The sequence below is a fragment of the Thermothelomyces heterothallicus genome, assembly GCF_042370625.1.
Source record: "Thermothelomyces heterothallicus CBS 202.75 unplaced genomic scaffold P884_scaffold_21, whole genome shotgun sequence".
Lineage (NCBI taxonomy): Eukaryota > Fungi > Ascomycota > Sordariomycetes > Sordariales > Chaetomiaceae > Thermothelomyces > Thermothelomyces heterothallicus.
Genome location: NW_027192582.1, coordinates 210,977 through 231,673, shown reverse-complemented (window position 1 = coordinate 231,673; position 20,697 = coordinate 210,977). Strand labels below are relative to the sequence as shown.

General features: G+C 55.4%; 3 protein-coding genes across 3 annotated transcripts; 1 reads left to right on the top strand and 2 right to left on the bottom strand.

The window, feature by feature from the left end:
- Window positions 1–935: 935 nt before the first annotated feature.
- P884DRAFT_279392 (adaptin N terminal region-domain-containing protein) lies at window positions 936–4,291 on the bottom strand (the record flags this gene model as incomplete). The annotated part of the gene is made up of 6 exons (XM_069443302.1): window positions 936–1,115; window positions 1,223–3,168; window positions 3,223–3,557; window positions 3,616–3,905; window positions 3,958–3,988; window positions 4,140–4,291. The coding sequence occupies 6 exons, from the start codon at window positions 4,289–4,291 to the stop codon at window positions 936–938; spliced, it is 2,934 nt and encodes a 977-aa protein (XP_069295473.1).
- A 768-nt stretch (window positions 4,292–5,059) lies between these two features.
- On the top strand, window positions 5,060–6,240 carry P884DRAFT_206452 (S-adenosyl-L-methionine-dependent methyltransferase; the record flags this gene model as incomplete). The annotated part of the gene is made up of 2 exons (XM_069438716.1): window positions 5,060–5,293; window positions 5,425–6,240. 2 exons carry the CDS (start codon window positions 5,060–5,062, stop codon window positions 6,238–6,240), a joined length of 1,050 nt encoding a protein of 349 aa, XP_069295472.1.
- Window positions 6,241–6,345: 105 nt separating this feature from the next.
- Window positions 6,346–7,393, bottom strand: P884DRAFT_262446 (actin-related protein 2/3 complex subunit 5). Its single transcript, XM_069441662.1, has 2 exons — window positions 6,985–7,393; window positions 6,346–6,770 (listed from the first exon to the last, which is right to left on the bottom strand). The coding sequence occupies exons 1-2, from the start codon at window positions 7,365–7,367 to the stop codon at window positions 6,533–6,535; spliced, it is 621 nt and encodes a 206-aa protein (XP_069295471.1). The 5' UTR covers window positions 7,368–7,393; the 3' UTR covers window positions 6,346–6,532.
- Window positions 7,394–20,697: the final 13,304 nt, after the last annotated feature.

Genomic DNA, 20,697 nt, shown 5'->3' with positions numbered 1-20,697 from the left:
ATCCAAAAGGTATGGGTGATGTGCGGGGCTGTTGTTGGTTTCGGCGAAAGAGGATGCTCAGTGTCAGGCGACGGTGCTTCTAGTCGAGAACGGGGTTCGGCTGGCTAATTCTACTTCTCGAGATCAGGATATTCTGGAGAACATGAGAAAATGAGAAGCAGCAATCGCGGCACCCGAAACCTTTTCCGGCTTCCTCGGTCCGGATGCCTTGGAGCTTCAGGTCGTCTCTGGCGGCAGTTGCTGTTGGATGGAAGAGGGAGAGCTTCTTGCTCTGCTGCCTCGCTGCTTATGGAAGATGGATTGGGAGCTCGCTCTCTGGTCCAAAGCTTGGCAGCTGATCGTCACATGCGGGGCATGCACCGTCTTGGCACATGGCGGATAGTGACTTGTAGGCCCAAGTGGGCAAGTGGATCCGGTAACTGGAATTCCAAAGGAAATGAGAGCACGAAAGAGCACTGCTCCAAGATCAACAAGGGCTAATGAGAATATGTTGACGGAAGCGCAAACGTGAACAGTACAGGCGTGAGAGAATATGATGTAAGCATGCTGAAAGAGAAGGATACTGGGATAGAGAAACAAAGAAACCTTTTTTTTTAAGAAAACAAAGGTCTAAGGGTAAAAGTTTTAAACGAGGAGGGCCCTACAAAGTAACAGGTCGGTCGGTGCATTGGCCTGGGATAAACATGGTGACGCTTCATAGCAGCAGCAGTTAGTTGATCCAGTAACAAGATCATTACAGGTCACTACAACGACGACCTAACTATCGGTGACTATTATAACTCAGCGTTGGCATCACCCTTTTACCCCAAGTTGACTAGCACAGTCTCGGGAAAAAAACGCCATTCAAAACAAAATGACTGGGTATGCATTTCTTTTTGTTCTTCTCTCGCTCCGTCTGTCACTCCCCGCGCACTTGATTAGATTACCACTACCATTTACCTACTGCTTGTCGTGACCATGACATTCCTGAAGGCGTCCGAGATCTCGGACATGGTAGGCGGCACATGTTTCTCTTGTACCACCGTCGACACCCCCTTGGAAATTCTCTCCTGCATCAGCTTCAGCAGCACCGGCGGCAGGGACTCGTCCGTTGCCCTGATCGTCAACCGCACCATCTGTAGGCAGAGGAAGAAGAAGAAGAAGAAAAGTCAGCAAACCCTTCCCCATTTTCCCCGAGGAGCCCGGCTTAGACACGGGGGCAGGGGCACAACGCAAAACTCACCTGGCTCTGGTAATTAGGTTCCAGTCGCATCAGACAGCCGTATTTGCCGCCCTCCGACGTATGCACCACGCTGGCGCCCACAAAGTTCTTGGCGTTGGGATCAACTCCAGGAAGAACACCCCACCGGAACCCTTCGACCACGGTCCTGATGAAGCTCTCGGTGATCTCCCTCTCGTTCGCCTTGACCAGTCCAAAGATCTGCTGTGCCTCCCGCGGCGGACCCCCGATCTGCTTCCACCGCTTGAAGAAATCATCGGACGACAGCTCGGCGGGATCCATAAACTTGTGAATGGTTACGGGCAGCTTCAGCGTGAGGGCCTGCAGGGCACCGGCGAGATAGCTGATGCGGATGGTAGGGCTCTTTTCGAAGACCCGCTTGGCCTCGAACATGATGACCTGCTGGGCCTGGGCGCCCTGGGCGAGGGCGGTCTCGGGCAGCCCCTTGATGTCCCAGGTGAGCTTGCCCTTCTCCGACTCGTCCAGGTCGAGCGTGGTGGTGAAGGACGAGATGAGGGCGGGCGTCTTGTTGGTGAAGTAGAGGATCAGGCAGGCCATCTGGCCGCGGTACTCGGACCGCACGCCAACCTGCAGCTGCCCGTCCTCGTAGAGCACACCGTCCGCCCGAAGGAGCAGCCGGTTGTAGCCCCGCTCCCAGCCGGGCGAGAGGTGGGCGGCGCTGGCGAGGTTGGGCGGCTTGAGCGCCTTGGCCTCGGCGGGGCCGAGGTTGTTCATGTCCAGGCCCGCAAGGTCGTTGGCCGCCGAGTGCCCGTTGGTCGCGGGCGTGCCGCCGTTCGTCTGATAATTCGTGGTGAAGGCCCTCCTAAGCCCGCCTTGTTTGGCCATGCTGAGCTCGGCCGCATCCGAGTTGGCGTCCTTCCCGCCAACGACCCAGGTCCTCTTGTCGCTCGTCCTGGAGTGTTTCTGATGAAGCCTGGAGAGCAGAGCCGATTCGCGCTCGGGGAACGGCGGCATCTCGTCGCAGACGGTCCGCAGAAGGTCGTCCGTAGGCATGTTCGCCAGCGTCAGGTACTCGCATGCCCGTTGCTGGAGCTCGGGGTCAAGCGTGTGGCTGTAGACGCTGAAGACGTTGACGAGCTGCGGCTTGATCTCCGGGAAGAGGTTGACGAATTTGATGAAACATGACAGGATCATGCCCCGAGTGCTCGAGCCACACGCAGGCAGCTTGTTTTGCAGCGCCAGGAATTGCTCGATCGGGCTGCATCCCCGTTCCTCGGCGATGAGATGCCCGAACTCTCCGAGAATGTAGGCGCCAATCTTGACCAGCGTCTCGTGGTAGTGGTCTTGCTTGCAGTATTGGAGGATGTTCCGGGCGGCGTAAACCTGCAGCTCCTCGTTGTTGGAGATGATCTGGATCACTCTCTGCCACACCTCATCGCTGACATGGTCGCCCGCCATGGCGATCAGGCGCAGTGATATGTCGACGTACCACTGCACATCCGTGGCATACTTCTCGGTCAAGATGGCGATCTTGAGCACCATCTCTTCCCGGATGGCAAAATCTGCGTTCTGCAGGTAATGGAGCAGTTCGCCAACGATGGCCCGGGCGTTGGACGCGTCGCACATGCTGTACAGCAGGTCGAGACCTTTCCGTCGGACACTAATGTCCCGGTCTTTCAGCGATCCGATGATGACCTCCTGGTGCTGTTTGATAGGGTCAAGCGTGTCCGCCCGCGCAGCCAGGTGCGTCATGGCTTCAAGGCCCAGGTAGCGGACATTGGTCTCCCGCGACTGGATGAACTTGCCGAGGCGCGACGAGATTTGCTGCATCAGCGCCTGCTCCGTGTCGAGGTGGATGATGAGGTTGATAGCCTCAAACAGCACCGCGTTCTGAGCATTGTTCTGCTGCACGTTCTTGTTTGTCTCTAAAGCGAGATCAAGGATCTTTTGAAGGGAATCCCTGATCATGCCTCGGACATGGCTGTCCTCTGCATGTCGTCAATCAGACTGCCGCCGACGGCAGGGTGGGCGCCAAAACGTACCTGAGGGTGGGAAGTATTGTAGCAGTCTCAACAGCTTGACCTGGAGCCAGGGACATGGGACCTTGTAATACAGATAATCTGGCGAATAATCCCCATCAACGACAATCCGTTTCAGGCGGGCGGCAGCTTTGGCATAAGCGCCCTTGTACTGCTCAGGATTATCCTGAGCCAAGGCCATGACCAAGGACGTCACCGACAAGGCGACGCCGAGGTCGAGATCGTCCATCAGTGATATTATCCTTTCCGCCCACTGCGGTTGGACAATGCCCGGGTCTTTCCTGTATAGGCGGAGCAGCGTGAGTGCAGCCTTCTTTTTGACAAACGCCTTTGAGGTCCTGGCTTCAGGTCAACGACGGTGTCTCGCGCGATCCCGGACGATGAGTTCGAACATACGGTGAAATCAAGAGCCTGTGGACCTCGGCGCTCAGGGCTTCTCCCATTTCCCGCCCGCCAACGTTTGCGATGGCGTGGAGCGCAAGGCAGTTGAACAGCTCATTGTGATCCAGGAGATCCTTCCGGATGCTGTTGACCACCAGATGCAACAGCTCGTGCTTCTCATGCAGGAAGAGCGTCATGGCAAGATAGCCGATCTGTTTCTCGGAATACTTGGTTGCCGAGATGAGATTGACGGCTTCGAGGTGTCCGAAATCGACGTTCCAGCCGAGGATGTAGATGTAGAGAAGCTGTTGCCCATCAGCCGGCGAATCCTGCTCCGCGGTATCATGCCACACCCACCTTGCAGACGTATTTCTTCTTGTGGTACCCGCTGAGATTGCCGTCTACGGCCGAGTTAGCATGCCGCTCTGGAGCGGACGAACGTGGCATGGACGTGACAAACCCTTGAACTTTTGCCTGGATGCGCCGGGAGGGTTAGCACGGAGCTTTGAGCAGGGTGCTCGAGTGTGCGGCAGACATACCGGATGTTGGCCAGCTCCTTGTTGATTCGCTTCTCCTCGAGCTCGCGTGCACGAGCATTTCTCAGATCGGCGATGAACTGAACCAGGCCGCGCATGTTGGCATTGCTGCTGCTGGACCGGCCCAGGAAGCCGGTGGGTCCTGAAGACGACATGTTGTTGGAGAGCAAAGCGAGCTCGCTTCAACGGCCCGAAGGTGTATCCAAGGTATCCAGAATCGAGAATCCGCAGCCGAACTCAGAATATTGAGCAATGTCTTCCAGTCGATATCCGGCGTTTCTCCCCACCCCCGCTTCGTTCTCGGTTCGATTGGCCTTGCAGGTGCGGCTAGACGACGCGATACCCAGCTCTCAGTTGATGCTCATGGTCGTCGGAAGAGAGTGATGCAAATGGATGGCGGAGCAACGGAAGACCCGACTCTATCGAGCGCGCGCGTGCAAGGTCACCGAGCAAAAGTCGCCCCAGTTGTCTGCATCTCCCCCGCGGCGTCCGAGAAAACCGATACGAGTCGTGGATTCGGGAACGGATCGAGATTCGGAAAGTGGGCGTGGCAGTCGTCGAGATGCTCAACGGCTGGCGATGTGGTTCAGGGGGTTTGCTATGGTGGGACTGTCTTTGGCCGGTGCATCCCCCTGTTCGAGGAGTCCCCCGCGTGTTTTATTAGTGAGCCAATGCCAGTTGCTTCCCCAAGGTCCCGCCAGAGTGCTGGCGGTGGGATCCCCACAGCTCTTTTCGCCCATTCATGTGCACAGAGCGCGTCTGTGGCTCGCCTGCTTATCAGGACTGTTATCAAGCGAGCTTTCCAAACAACCTTCCCCCCCCCCCCAAAAAAAAAAAAAGCCAAGCCAAGTAGCTGTGTTAACCGGCATTCAGGAAACTTTGGGTAAGGAAATGCCAGGCCATTGCCTCCCACCACCCCGAGAATGCGGCTGAACACGCCCCGAGCCTGCCTGCCGCAGCGCCTACGATCATTAACAGCACCTCCCTGCGCGCGGCGGGCATACGCGTTCCAGGCCCCGGGCGGCGCCGTCTTCAAGGTCTTCAACAGCCGTGCGAAACGGCTCCAGAAGGAGCGGGCGGCCGCCAATCCCGAGCTCAGCAGGCAGGCCGACTATCTCAAGGACGAGGTGGCCATGCGCGTGTGTGAACGGTTGTTGGTGGGCATTCCCTCTCTCCCTCCCTCCCTTCCAACCCCTCTTTTTTTCTCGCTTTTTGCTCAATTGAGCCTTCACCACACAATCAACCTATTTGTGGAAACTAACACATTCCCTCTTCCGTCTTTCAACAGGACATCAAGCGCCATTTCCCTCGCGTACTCGACTATGGGGCCAACTCGTGCAACATCGCCCGCGCCTTGACGCGCGAGAACCCCGACCCGGACGCGCCCACGTCCCCGCCGCTCGCGACCAAGCTGACCGAGCTGGTGGCGGCCGAGTCCTCCCCCTCGCTCCTCTACCGGGACGCCGAGCTGCCCTTCAACGAGGAGCTCAGGCTGACCCGCCGCGTGCTGCCGGACGACGAGTCGCTGCCCTTCGAGCCGTCGAGCTTCGACATGGTCCTCAGCAGCCTGTCGCTGCACTGGATCAACGACCTGCCCGGGGTGCTGGCGCAGATCAACAACGTGCTCAAGCCGGACTGCCCCTTCATCGGCGCCATGCTGGGCGGCGACACGCTGTTCGAGCTGCGCACGTCGCTGCAGCTGGCCGAGCAGGAGCGGCGCGGGGGCATCTCGCCGCACGTGTCCCCGCTGGCCGACGTGCGCGACGTCGGCGGCCTGCTGGGGCGCGCCGGGTTCCAGATGCTGACGGTCGACGTGGAAGACATCGTGGTCGACTACCCGGACACGTTCGCGCTGATGCAGGACCTGCAGGCCATGGGGGAGGGGAACGTAGTGCTGGGGCGGGAGATGGGCGCGATCGGGCGGGACGTGCTGCTGGCCAACGAGGCTATCTACAGGGCGCTGCACGGGAACGAGGACGGCACCGTGCCGGCGACCTTCAGGATCATCCACATGATTGGGTGGAAGGAGGGTGCGAACCAGCCGAAGCCGCTAAAGAGAGGGAGCGGGGAGGTGAGCTTGAAGGACGTTTTAGAGCAAAAGTAAAGCGGCGGCAAGGTGCCCCTGTAGGACCAGTGTGGTCAACCAACTCAGTCAAACCTTGCATGTGATGCTCCCCAGTGACGCACGAATGTTGCTTCGGCAGTAGAGTAGTTTGAATCAGAAGTTATGACGGGTGCATGATCGCACCCTCGTCATGAGTTGTTGATGCCGCCCAATCTCACAGCAGACGCCCACTTATCTATTGTTGCCGGCGGCGTGCTCGAATGCTCAAATATTGGTTAAGCAACCCATTTCCCCGTCAACGCCAAGCAAGAGCTCCCTTTTTATATTCTTGTCACACCCTCCGCCAGTCGGTCATGACCCTGCCAATGCAACCCAACCCCGCCACCTCGACCACCTTCTCATGCCAGCTGAGCAGCACGCTCATGGCCGCACCGGTCGATTCGCTGGAAGCGCCCGGCCGCGGGATGATCTGGCTGAACCCGGTCGGCTGCGGCGTCACACGGGTCGGTGTTCGCGGCGCACTACTGGCGGAGGGCGAGGAGGAAGACGCGGATTCCATGCCCTTGTACCTATTGTTCCGAATGTCAGCGGCAGATTGTCAGTGAAACAAGTCCCTTCCTAACAAGAGGCATCGTTGGGAGAATTAGAGCAATACTCAGAAGAGGACGGACGGGAAGGTTCGGGAAGAGAGAGAGGGAAGGGGAGGTGGGACAGAGAGTAACAAGAAGAAGAAGGGAAAAGAAAAGAAAAAGTTAAGATGGAGGAGAGAGGAAAAGAACGTACAAATACTTCATGAGCACGTCCAAGCACTCGCTGCCGCCGGGGCTCGCGTAGATGCGCTGCAGCATGGGCGTCATCTCGCTGGCCTTGATGCTCTGGAGGACCTCGACGACGGTCTGGAGGGCGGCCTCGCGGGCGGCGTCGCTGCCCGCGTAGACGGGGGACTCGAGGCAGCCGCGCAGGGCGCCCTCGGCGTCGCCCCCGCGCAGCAGCTGGCGCACCTGGGACGTCAGCTGGCGCACCTCGGCCTCGCTGACCTCGGGCAGCGGCGGGCGCAGCGTCGACGTGTCAAAGTTGACCGACGAGTCCTCCTGCAGCGCATCGATATTGATGGTGCGCCAGGCGTCGGTCAGCGTCGCTTGCGTGTGCTCGCGGATGATGGACATGGTGGGCAGGTGGTGGTTTTTTTTTTGTTGCGAGCGTAATCTGGGTTCGGATCTGGGTTCGGTAGATGGAGGGACGGAGGGAGGTTCGAGGTATCGAGGTTCCGATGGTTCGAGTCGTTCTTGCAGTGGGTGGGTGTGGCGGGCGCAGAATAGGTTCGGTCGGTCCGCGGATTATTGGTTTTCGTGCTTTTGGGGGACACCGCCTTCGTTTGTCAAAAACCTGCCCTCGTTTATCAATGGGGGGAGTTGCTGCGATTGCCCCTCGTTAGTGTCGTCGTGTTGCCGACGATGGTTAGAATCCGTGAGCCTTGGGCAAGAGCGCAATGGCTGGTTGACGTTGCAGGAAAGCAGCTCAGCCCCGCACCGCAGCTGGTGTGGGCCTGTTCGGCCCCACCTCGGGGGACGGAGACCGGGACCGGCCTGCATGTGGATGAGGACCGGACCCGGAGCCCTCGGAGCAGCACAGCGGACTGCCGATTATACCAGCGGCATACCCAGAAACCACTGCTATGCTAACTGGCGCTGTAATCTGTATAACTCTGTCAAGATGGCAACATGATCCCTCTGATTCATGTCTCTCCACTAGACTGGATCGAAGAGGACGCGCAGCAAAGGAATGGTAGATGAGCAGTCCAAGTCGTTGGGCAAGTCGTTCATTCAGTCGTTGCACTGTGAGGTGACAGCACACCAATAGTCTCATGCACTATGTTGGTTCTAACCTTCAATTTGGCTTTGCTGGCACCGACACATTATAGACTCGACGGCTTCGGGCCCTGCGCTGGCGTTCCGAAGCCTCAGGCAGTTCCAACACCAATTGTCACATCAATTCTTTGAGTGCTTCACACCTGACTAAAAGGCATGACTCGTGACCTTGAATTGTTTCACTCTCTCTATGTCTCTTTCTCCTTGATGATCACCTCTCCGGAGAGGTCGGCCCACCAAAGCTGGTTCCATCGTCATCTTATCGTGGTACCGTATCCGTGTGCAAGGGGGGGGGGAGGGGCGAACAAGAACAAAGAAACAAATTTTCATTCAAACCTGGTCCTTGGCCAGAATGTCTCATCACGAGCTGTACTATGTATGTTGCAGATTAGGCCTTGCCTGTGGTGACGTTAGTGTGGTGAGCGCAAACCACGCGTGCAGATATCGCCGTTGGTCAATGCCACTACAAAAGGGGCGGCAAGACACAGAGTGCAGTATATACGTACATACGGAATAGTGTGTGTATATAGAGGGTGTGTATGTCTGTACAAACGCACTTGGCTACCACCGTCAATGTCGCCGTTCAAAACATCTACCGTGTAGCACACTCCCTGACACGACCAGTGTTTGGATTACCGGAACGTTATGCACATAATTCTCGTGTCTGTACGCAGTACGGATCTACTTCTCACACCGTAGAATCGCGCAAGCAGGACCCAACGGATCTTCTCTAAAAACCAAAAAAAAAAAAAAAAAAAAAAAAAATAGTCACCGCGGAAGATCTGCGAAGCCCGAGGACCACCATGGATTCCGCCCGAGTGGTTCAGCGAGATCGGCATGTCTGCCAAATTTGCTAGACTGTCGTGCACAGGAAACGCACTCCTCGAGAATACTACACTAGTTACACTAGCGTGGACGAGGTTTCCCCGGCCCCGAGTCCCACGTGCTGGTCACGGGCCGCCAAACGAGAGGCAGACCAATCAGTGGCTTGAGACGAGCCATAGACTAGTGTAGGGAGTACCGAGAATGCTGGTGGGATCCGGATCGCATGGAAATTGGGGCCGGAGTGCGAATCTCACTTTTAGTCGTTATTCTTTTTCCTTTGATACTACTATTACGTCCATGCCCAGTGGCCGTCGGGCAAGGGGGGGAAGGGAGTTTGAGGGCAGAACTCCGTTTTGTTGGGCCGTTGGGGAAGGAAAGGGGGGGATGGCAAGGGAGTGACTTTGGGCGATTGTACCTCATTCTAGTCTCGCTGCGCCGTAGACGGCCAGCCTGTTAGCCATTTTGCTTTCCGTGCTTTCTTGTTTTTTTCGTTTGTGCTGACTTGCAAAAAGTTGGCCGTTGGTGTTTCTTTTTGCCTGGTTGATTAGTGTTTGTCTGCTCTGGGCACCAAGGGGAGGGAAAGAAGAAAGTAAGCACTGCCCGTTTTGGGCAAAGGAGTGATGTATCATCCCATCGAGGTTGACGTCGGCAGAAGCAAAAGATGCGTGTGCCTGATCCAGATCCTTGGGTCCGAGACGCAGCTGCAACTTGGATCCGGAAAACGGAGAGAAAACGGAGGTCTGTTCCTGAATGAGAAGCCAGTGGGGGCAAAAAAGGGGGAAGGGGAATTGCCCGAATCCCAAACCGGAAACGCAGTGGAAGCAAGTGGAGTTTCTAGAAGAAAAGGAACTTCAACCGCCTCGGAGGAACGAACCCCTGGGCGATGATTACTACACTGTATTATTATTTTAGCGTGAGAAGGATGCGCACGCTGCCGAGTACGTTGGAGGAAGGAGTCGTACTGTACGGAACAGCGTACCGTAGTGTGGTGAGACAGCGAGAAAGTAGCCGCAAAAGGTGGTCGTTCTACTCTGTATGTATTTTGTTGATGAAACATGCAGGATCTGTCTTCTAGGGGGACGCCGACGCCAATGTCGACGCCAACAATACTACGTAAACGCGCGCAAAGAGCCCACGGGTGGCAGATCATTGCAAGGAACCTGGCGAGAACCAAGCGAGGACCTGGTGAGAACCCCTGGGTTTCTGAGACGGATACGCGGTCGGCAATTGGGAGAGAGCGTTCTCTGAATCAAACGCTGCGAGACCTGTCATCGAGCCATCCCACCGGCATCCTTCCGCGGGCTGGGGAGGTCTGGTCATGGGATAGAGCGAGGCCCGTTTTGAGAGGCGCTCGGGGTTGCACTGGGCTGCGCCTCGGCGTCGATCGTGAGAATCAAGGGGAAGATCAGTGCGTTAGCGCGGCGGGGAGAGACGGCAGGCAGGCGCAAGTGCATGTGGCTCGTAAATTGTCTGAAATGACGAGTGCCTGATGTTTGTTCCCTGGCCTACACTAATTATGGGGATTACCAGTGCGGTACTGCGTTACACCTCGAAAATCGTATCTCGTAAAAAAAATTTTTTTTAAAAAAAAACTTCGGAATTCCCGCGTCAGCATTGCATGTCCGCCAGGGTGACCAGCATCTCGACCCGAAACGGAAGCTGGACTTTCTTTGGCTTAATTTGTGTGCACCAGAGTACTTATGTACCTTCATGGATGTATGGATACCGCGTGCAGGGCACCATCTAATCGTGCCTACCCTACCTGAAGCTGACTGCCAGGCGAGCCCCACGCAAACCTCGAAACGGAGGCGGGAGAAGAACAGACGTGTTCGTTCTTGGCAAACGAGATGCTCGGTGACGAAATCAAGCGTTAGTTGCTGCCACCTTCACCAGTTTCAGGGTAGCACTTGTGCTGTACGATTCCAAAATTGAGCACAACACACGCGGTCATCATCTTACCAGTCCATACACTTCACGCTTTATGCGACCTCCCCCTTCAGAGAGCTTTTTTTCCCGAAGCTGTACGCAGGATGCGCATAGTTAGCGGCACAGTCGCACACTCGCCGCAGTGGCAGTGCAGCATGGCCGCTAAGGGACCCTGTAACGATAAGTAGACTTATTTAGCGAACGTCAGCCGACGGCGTGGATTATGAGCAGGACCATCCCCCTAGGCGGCTAGCGTTTTTAGTTACGCAGTCGTGTACTTATTAGGATGCAGCAAGTAGCAGTATGTACGGATTACACTCACTCACAACATTGACACCAACTGCCGAGTCCGGATGTTCAGTATCCGCACCCTGATTCCTACGCTTCGGCGTTCTCTGGAGTTCGTTGTGGAACCCCGGTTCTGGGCATGTCCCGGGTGGAGCCGAGAGATGAGGCGCTGGGTCCCAACAAGCTGCGTTTGAGATGAGGCGATCAGCTGCAGCCACAGACGCGATCAAGATGCTTCAATCGCTGTAGCATCGAGTGGGCAACATCGCCGTCTCGAGCGGGCGGGGCTGCAGTCCTGCACAAGTAAGTCACCCACGATCCGCAGTACAAGGCCCTTTTTTTTTCTTCTTCTTCTTCAAGGAACCCATGAGCGCCACAGCACATATCTATGCAGTGTAGGGTGTTTACTCCGTACCCTGCATATCCTTGCCCCAAGGAGTCGTGTGTCGTAGATTGTGGTGGGCCCCAAGGAAACGAGACCCGTCCGGCGGTTGATTCCGGTGCGGCGGACGCAGACCCAGGACCGCAGCACTGGAGAAAGATGGAGCTGCCCGATGCTTTCCCCTTCAGACCATTGTATGTACGTTAACTAAACTTGCATTAGTGCCGCTCATGCCTGCGATGTAGTGTATCCGCGCCCTTGGGTCTGCAACTCCGGGATGCTTGGCTGGACTGAACGCTGCCAGTCTCCTCCGAGGAATCACAGAGCATGCAAACAGGACAGAGAGAGATGCGGGCCCTGAATCGATCGTGTGTGATGCACTCCGTGTGTCCTGTATATACATACATATATAGTGTAGTGTCCTGCGTCTGGCTAACTGAGCAGGCCGGGGTGGTGTTAGCCCAACATCGCAAATGATACACTGTAACGACTTTGTTTCCGCAGCCGTCGCTATCCTTGCCCGACTCGCGAACATCGAGCACGCCAATCGGCAGGCAGCGCTCGGGTTGCATGACTAACCAACCCACAGCCCACTTCTCCTACCCAAAAAATAAGGAAAAGGAAAAGAAAAAGAAAAAATGAAAAAGGAAAAATGAAGAAAAAAAGAAGGAGAGAAGTGAAAGGAAGAAAAAGCACAAACGTGGGCGGCTGGCTCTCTTGATGCCCTCGCCGCTCGGTTGGCCAAGCCCGGAAATAGGAACCGGCCGGAACGCCGCGGAGCCCGCCCCGGCATTCCCGGAACCGCCGAAGAAGGCGTCCGAGCGAAGAGACTCCCCTGCTTCCCTCATGCCCTACACTACCAGAGTAGTGTCGTATCGGAGAGCCTTCCGGGTACCCGGAGTTGAGAGGACTGTCCCGTCCCGTCCCATCCCGGAAGCGTGGCTTACGGTGGAGGACGCTGCCGTGCTTAGTGTACTGCGCAGTACTCTGTACTACGCGCTGTGTGCCGTTCTTGACACCCGGAGCTCTGGAAATGATGGAAGTACGCAGGAGATGACCGCGATGACATATGGTCGAGGGTGTCTTGCCGTTGGCACAAGTCCTTCCATTTCGTCTCCTCGCTTCCCTTTCCATTTTCTTTTTCGCTTTTCTTTTTTTCCTTGCCTCTTGTGAAACCACTTCGGTGCGAGAACCGCTGTGTAACCTGAGACTGCAAAGCCACTGGTAACCACGAATCGCTCGCCGAGGAAAAAAAAGAGTCTTTCAACCATGGTAACTAATCGGTTAACCCTACTTCGATTCTCTCTCTCGCTCTCTCTCATTTTTGCCTCTTATTCCCTGGCACCTGTTGTGATGATCAACCACATGACCAGCCTTTCAGTCACGGTTATCTAGTCCGGTTGTTGACGGGCGAAGCCGGTAGGATTGGCTCGAAATCCATCAGCTTCATTGACGCAAGCACTTGTCACAGTGTAACTGCCTGAGCATATTAGAGCGTATTGATTAGGTATTTGGAATAAGCACCACCTCAAGCCAAGCTCTGAGCTGTGTAGCCACCTCTCTTTGTAGTGTACATTTTTGTCTAAAACACCAGGGGTATCTTTGGTGTACCCAGGGCCAGCCCAGCACCCTTCGTGGCCTGAATGGCAAAAAAAACTCCTCCGCTCCAAGCATCTTGTGTACATTCAAAAACATGGGTTGAATAGGAAAAGTGTCGTTGCATGGTGTTGATGACCTGTCCCCGCGAGGGGCCAGAGCCATCGAAAAAAAAAAAAAAAGGGTGTTACAGGGATATAGAAAACACAAGGGAAAAGTCTATATGCCAAATCAAATCAGTTCTTTTTTTTGCCCGCCCACAAAATCTTTCCCATAGACAACCAAAACATCCCATGACCAAACTCAAAAAAAAAAAAGGGGGGGCGTGCCTGTTCATCCTCGTCCGCCCGAAAACATCCTGTGCCCGCTCAAAATCGGAGAGCACGATCGAACCAATTAGGGTAGCGAGACGGCTGCAGCTGATTGGAATTGCAACGGAGCTGTGACACCGTCATCGGCATGTAAGATTAGGTGGTTGTTGCCATCGCTCGAGCAGAAAAGGGCGTTGATGTTTTCGGGCCCAGGTGCGTGCCGCGCAAGCACGTTGTGCCGGCACCGCATTGCTGATGTGTGGTGTGCGGAAACAAAGTGACCAAGTCACGCCGCCGGAAAACCCAAGTCCGTCCCGTCTATATCTCTGAACGCCGTGCCAGTCGAAAGAGGAATGATACCGCCGGAAATGAAGCCTCTCTCCGTAAACGTTGCTACTGGGAAGCAAAAGAGCAAGCGGCTGCGAGCCCAAAATGTATATCGTGCGAGGAACGGTTGATTAGAATGTTGTACCGGAATGAACGGCCCGCGCCATCCGAGATCAAGATCGAAGTTGTTGCAGGTTCAAGAGTGATTAAAAGTCGAGTATAGTAAAAGGTCGAGAATGATAGAATAGAGGCGCTTGTGACCGGTGAAGTCGAGATAATCCGTCGAGATGCAAAGCTGCAGCTTGCCCGATGGCGTCGATTGGCGTCGCTCGCACTTGAATTGGTTGCCGCGCGCGCACATGATCTGCATCAACGCAAATCAAGGGATGCGCATCGACTGCACTTCGGTGGCATGTTCTCGAGACCGCTCCTACCTGGGCTTAGGCGGTGGCGGCTTGGGAACACCTGTCGTATCATAGGCACCCCTGCCAAAGTTGGAGAACTGATCGGACGGTGAAGCAATCATGGTGGTGGTACGAGTGCGACCGGAGATGGAGCTGGAGGGGTAGGTACACGTCAGCGACCGAGTCTTCCACGACAAGCATATATGTGTGTGCATGCAGGCACTTGCTCGAGAAAGTCATCTCGGTGAGGTCCCGAAGCCAATGGCACCAGCAACCAAACCGAAATTAACTCTCACCTCCTTGAAAGATCCGGGAGCAGTGACTCACATTCAAATGATCCCGTCCAGCGACGGAGTAGAGGTGCGACCAGGTGTGGGCCAGTTACCCGGCGAGGTGACGATACAGGCGGTGGGCTGCGTTGCCGGGTCGTATGCAGGGACACCTCAGATGAGTGTGGCTGGTCTGACGTTTGTAATGGGTCCAGCCGAGGGTGACACCGAGCGCAAGTAGGGCGAGATAAGGATCAAACGATGGCCACTCGTGTGGCCAAGGGCTCCGAGTCCGCAACAGTCGGATATCGGTTCTTCGAAACGAGGCGCAGCCGATATGCTGGTGAGAGCGCTGGGTCTTGGTCGGGTGTGTGTGTTCTCGTGCCTTGGGACGGTCGTATTCCTTTTCCCTTGGGGGTCGGAGTTTTTTAGCCGGCGCGTCAGTTTTGCGTCTAGTTTCAGGCACAACGTCGGGAGTGGTGGAAACCAGATCACAACGTCACAAGACACTGGCTAAGTGTAGGCTTGCAAGCGCCAAAGATTGCCAGAGACCCGAAGGGACGAACCCGGTGAAAAGGGTGGGAGAGTTGTGATGAGAAACCAAGGAGAGAGTCGAGACGGGAAGGGGAAGCCGTCGGGCTTATAAGAAAGGGATCAGATTGCAGCAAAGACCAGGGAAACAAAATAATGGGAGGCATCTCTTCGCCCTACCCCTGCTCGGCTGCACCCCGGACCCTTGTGTTAGCTTCGGGTTCCTCAGGCACGGTACCTAGACCCAATGTACCCAAGGTAGTTACCCCTGGACTCCCTCCGTTTTGGTCTTGGCGCTGTGTATGGGGCTCATTTCCTTGTCCGTTTGCCAGAACACGGAGACGGCCAGATTTCCATTAGCTGACACCTCGGCGTATCTTACGCAGTACGAAGTACACCATTGCAAGTTGTGCAACGTTCGGTGCGCACCAAGATATCCGGTGCGCTGCCTGGCCCAAAACTGAGCTTTGTGGTGCCTGCGTGGCCGTCAGCTTCAGGTGGAGGGCCGTATGATGTGAGCGGGCAGAGCTGCGCATGCATACTCTTTGCAGGGCCACAGTTGCTGTGTGCCTGGCCAGAGCATCATCTCAAGACAGAGTGGCATTGTCAAGGCCACACTCTGAATCGACTCGAACGGGTCCTCTGCACTTACCTGATATACGCGTACCGTATGTATGTACATTGAGCGTATGCGGGTATGTACATACCGGTACATACGGCAAATCACGATCATGCTCCGTATTGCACGGTGCTCACCTCACGCGCTAGGGAACCGTGTCCCAGAACATGGAAATCCCACTACTCTTACCTTACTAAGAATGTATACTAATCGAGATAGGTACCTAGGTAGGTAATCCATACTCTGTCGGGCATTCTAGTCCCCAAAGGTTTCCCAAAAAAGTAGGCTCGGTAGTTAGTAATTTTCTTGAAAGGATACGACCATATGTCAGAGCGGGAAGGGACACCAGGACTTGAGTTTCCCATTCGGAACTGACTATGGATGCAATGACGCTCGTGCAAACCAAACCGGAAAGAAATTTTTTTTTCGCCGTAGATCAGCACGGTTAATGAAGGACACAAAACGACGGGAGTGAACCGAACGGAGAGCGGCCGACGGGAAGCTTTCCAAAGACCGCCATGGCTGCTTGAATCAAGGAGTTCGTGTGGATGGCCATTCTCATGCCTTCCAAAAACAAGCCGGGAACCTGAAATGGAAGGACCCAAAATTCCGGCGCACACATGCAGGTTGCCAACCTCCCGAAACCCCACCAAAATGGGAATAATCGCAGGGACACTCTGGATAAATCAGGAAAGCTTTGCTCTGAAATTGATCAAAGACAGGTCGGTCAGGCACTACCTTCGCAGCAATTTGCCAAAGATCAGGTACCTATCCGAATAATCCGTACCTCGGATTAAGTTACCTTCGGTACGGCAGGTACCTGAGCAGCTCCTAAAGAGTATAATACGGGCTCACTTACAAAGCTACGAGACACCTCGCCTCATTTTCAGGTACCTTAGGTACTAGAAAGGCACTTAAGAGAAGCCCGCCTCACCGTATGCCTCTGGAAGTAAAGTACGAAACGTCAGTGCAACAAGGCCAGTCCGTCCGCCCGAGGGCGGGCAGCAACGACCTCGAGTACATTCATCCGCACATTGCACATGGATCACCAGGTACCTACTCTGTAAAAGGGCGCATCCGTCAACCACATGACAGACTGTTTCCGCTGACAAGAGAAAGCCGAGACCATGGAGTCGGAAGTTTTGTCTGGATCCGAATCCCATTCTCTAACATTGAAGTTTCGTTCCGGGAGTTAAATTCACGTTGCGCAAACAAGAAGGTCCGATTTCACACCGTGATCCGACGGTTCCGCCTTCCCACTTCTCTGAGTCTGCGCCTTCCGAGGGTTACCTGAACCCAACGAAGCCCATTTCACCGGTTTCTGGCCGGTCCGTTTGCCCGTCGACTCTGCGTTGTTTGGGCGCCCACCCCGCCCGAGAGTATTCGGTCATGTTCGCGCCAGACCAAAGAAAACATCACAAACTTACAGTACCACCCACAACTGGAAATCGTGCATCATGCCCACGGAAATACCAATCTAAGACAGGTGCGTTGCTAACTCCGAGCAATGAAACAGCAAGGGAGGAAGAACCCTCCCAGATACAAAGCCCGTCCCATAGGATTGCATTGCGTCCCCGAGAGAGCCATCCATGCACCTGGGCGCTGCGCGGGAGACGTCCCTGGCCCCGCAGGTTGTCGTGGCACTGCATCGATGACTCCTATTCTTAGGGCTCGCCCCGATAGCGATGAAGCCTGTTTGTCCGCCCTCGGTCGGGTGTGGACCAACCGGAGCATACGCAGTCCGTTGCCAGCGATCCCGCGTGCGCTTGGGAGTCACTCGACGCTTGGCCCGGCCTCCGGGATCGGTAGCACCGGGGCGCGAGGGCGACGAGAGCCCGTCGGCCGCAAAACATTTCAGCTCGTCGGGGAGCATGAAATAATTTGGTCCTAAAGCCACGGAGTCATAAGTGTGACATCAAGTGAATCGGCGACAAAGACGGGAAATTGACCGCGCTAGTTTATGCGTCGCATCAAGCCCTGCCAGCGTGGCTCAGCATCTTGAAGCCAGGGTCGAATCTGAGCTCCCGCGCCCATGTCTCGCAGGCAGTGAGTGCATCCTCGATGTCGGACGTCATGATGCATGCGGCACGCTTCTGGATCGAACCACAGACCCGTAGTTGGGCGCGACAGTCAAAGCTACTCTGATAGGCAGCCCTCTGGACCCCACACAGGGTGCATTCACATCGTACAGTCTGGTTGGAGGATGCTCTCTCAACATCTTAACCCTAACATGTCCAAAGCATTCACCATGGTCGCCATCCGCCGAAGAAACGGGGCCCGAACCATAATGGGATGAACCTGTACGCAGAAGTTTCAAGCTCGTGGCTTCAATTGAAGCTGTCATCGATGTGAGGCCAGAGTCTTCAAAGAGCGGATATCATTGGCTGGCGGGGATCCCACGTGACGACGCGCTGGCTCGAGATCCATGCGGAGCGGCCACGGGGGTGGAGGATGGCACAGCTGGGGTTTGCAATGTATTCCGTACCGATGACTACGCGAATAGGAGAAAACACGAGCAGTTGGTTCTCGATCAAGATTCTACAGAGTACATGCGACCCAAGTCAACTTGTCTGATGTCGGCCCGCGGGCCACGCACCGTTTTCAGCAACTTCAGCAACGTTACGCAACACGCAAAACAAAGGAGATATGCGGGCGGCAGCAGCGCAAGACGACCCGGTAACGGGCCTCGCCTCGCAGATACACACCATGGCCCGGCCGTGGTCAAGCACCGGGCAGCTTGTGCAGCAGTGGTCGAGATGCCGGGGCGGCCAGTCGACGCGGAGGTGGGATGACAACATCGTCGTCGGTAAGACGGCGGTGAGGGAAGTTTCGATTACAGCCCCGCATGCGACGGATTTGCTGGCGCCTCCCAGCCAAGGTGAAGAGACCCAGAAGCACCCCAAAGAAGCACGCTACATGACGAGGCCGATGCGATGATGCCCAATATCCCAAACTTGACATGCATGAGAGTGCAAGCAGCAATCAAAACGCTGTCCGCACCGCTCAGCATCGCACCCCTCCCCCCCGGTCCGCCGAGGGGCCGGAGCCGACAACACACAGCTCGGCGGGCGCTTGGCCAAACGAGGACTGCCACATCGAGATTGCAACGCCATTCGAGTCACTGCGCTCTGTCTTGGGCAATGAGTGTCGCGGGTCCTACGCGCGGAAATGCCCCTGTTGCGTCCGTACATGACGGCGCCCCTCTCGGGGTCTTCCTTCAGCGTATGCAACTTCCCCCTTGGATTCTGGGCGTTGAGGCCGTATGCAGCACAGAACGACCGGAGAAATGCGAGCTGAACCCTGTCCGACCTGTCTCCGGACGGGTTTCTGCCGTTACGTGACCTATACTCCGTACGCTACGACGGCCACCTTGGTCGGGATCGCTCAAGTCTCACAGCGTGGAGACCGGTGTTGTACATACATACATACATACATACCGACCTTTCTGGCCGCAGCTGCCCCTGGAAATCTTCAAACACCCCACCGCGACCCTTGTAGGGCATCAAAACACATGCCTCCTACGACAGCAGCTTGAGTCAAGTGCCGAGCTGTTAGTATCCGCGAATGCAGAAACGAGTCTAGGCCGGGTCATTGACAGAAAAAAGATCTCGAGCAGGGTACTCTACATCCGTAATGGTCAGTGTTCTGCATCGCTGGTAACCCGTGTGTGTCCGTGGCACGTACAGTACATACAATGTATGTCTGTGCATAACTAACTACCAGGGCTGGAAGTTTTACGCATGCGTGGAGGTTCGGGTGCCAGGCATGTGGAATTGTCCTGCGCAGGAGTAATTTGAACTGACCTAAATCGGCCAGAACCATCCGCCACCTTGCCGGGACGACTGGTTAAACAAACCCACGAGGGCGTTTTCTCTTTCCTTCACTTGATCCTCTGGCGGGCCGTTCGTGACGAACGGTTCTGCGGTTCGTCGACTCTCTTTCCGCGCGAGAGCAGAGTAGATGATGACGATGGCGGTGGCGGTGATTGGAGGAAGATGCGGGTGTGTGCTTCCCATAAAGCCGATCCTTGTCGTATATTTATATTTGTGTTCTGGTGCTTCGGTGCACGAATGCAATGTCTTTGTGCTAATTCGACGGGACTCGGCTGCCGGTTCGGGTCGTCTACACTATGGCACCGACACTGGGGCACTCGGGCCCAAGATTTGGCGCTTCCGTCACACAGTCGCAGCTATTTCTAGACATCTACACTAAGCACCGACTGGTCGAACTGGAGCTAATACGGTCAGGGATACGCACGCGTTCTCTTCGCGCACTCTGTTGAAATGACGGGGAATCCGATGTGGATGACGCCTCAGGGGCTCGGCTGCATGGTTCGCACCACAACCACGACATCTTCATGCTTCGTCTCTTGCCTACGGGCATGGGGTGGCGTTCGTTTGAGAACTGCTGGCGGGGAGGAGGTCCACCTCACCTCCTGAATCGGCTTAATCTCTGTACTAACTAGTAGTGTAGATCTAGCTGGTTAGTTTGCGTGCTTCTCGAACTTTTCTCCCTTCGCTAGTGTACTGTGTGCGTATGTATGTTCAACACATACATCCCTCGTGTACACTACACTATAAGGGGACGCAGCATGAACGGCATTCCCTTATATCAGAGCATGCTCCGTAGAAGGCCCGGCCGTCCACGCCACCCTCAGAGTGGTGAGATGCGTCTCCACCAGGATGGCTATGCAGACGGACCTTATTACGTACAAGTCGTAGATTGTATGTGTGTGTAATCCGTACATAGAGTACATGCGGGACATACACCACGGCCCACGTGCTATGGGCGCCATCCTAGTGTACAGGCTTTGTGCGGCACCAAATGACGAGCTCGCAGTCTGAGGGTAGGCGTGCAAACTCCATACACCACACTAACATTACGAGACTCGACGGAGAAGCCACAGGAGCAGAGCTGACAGTAGTCAAAGGCTAAGGGTTGTCCGAGGCACGGTTCCACGCGCATGTGTTGAGGTGATACACACATCAACTGATACAACACTCTTCCCCCCCCCCCCCCAAAAAAAAAAAAAAAGAAAAGAAAAGAAAATTAGGTTGGTACCTTACTTTCGTTCACATCCTTTTGCAGCCATGTTTTAGCGGTAGGTTGACGGAACACATCGATAGTGTAGAAAGTAGGGCGCTCCGCGT

Excerpts from the sequence above, each read along its gene's own strand:
- P884DRAFT_262446 (XM_069441662.1), bottom strand. The coding sequence starts at position 7,367 with ATGTCCATCATCCGCGAGCACACGCAAGCGACGCTGACCGACGCCTGG. Across the intron at positions 6,771-6,984 it reads GACGTGCTCATGAAGTATTT|GTACAAGGGCATGGAATCCG; the intron begins GTACGTTCTTTT and ends TCGGAACAATAG.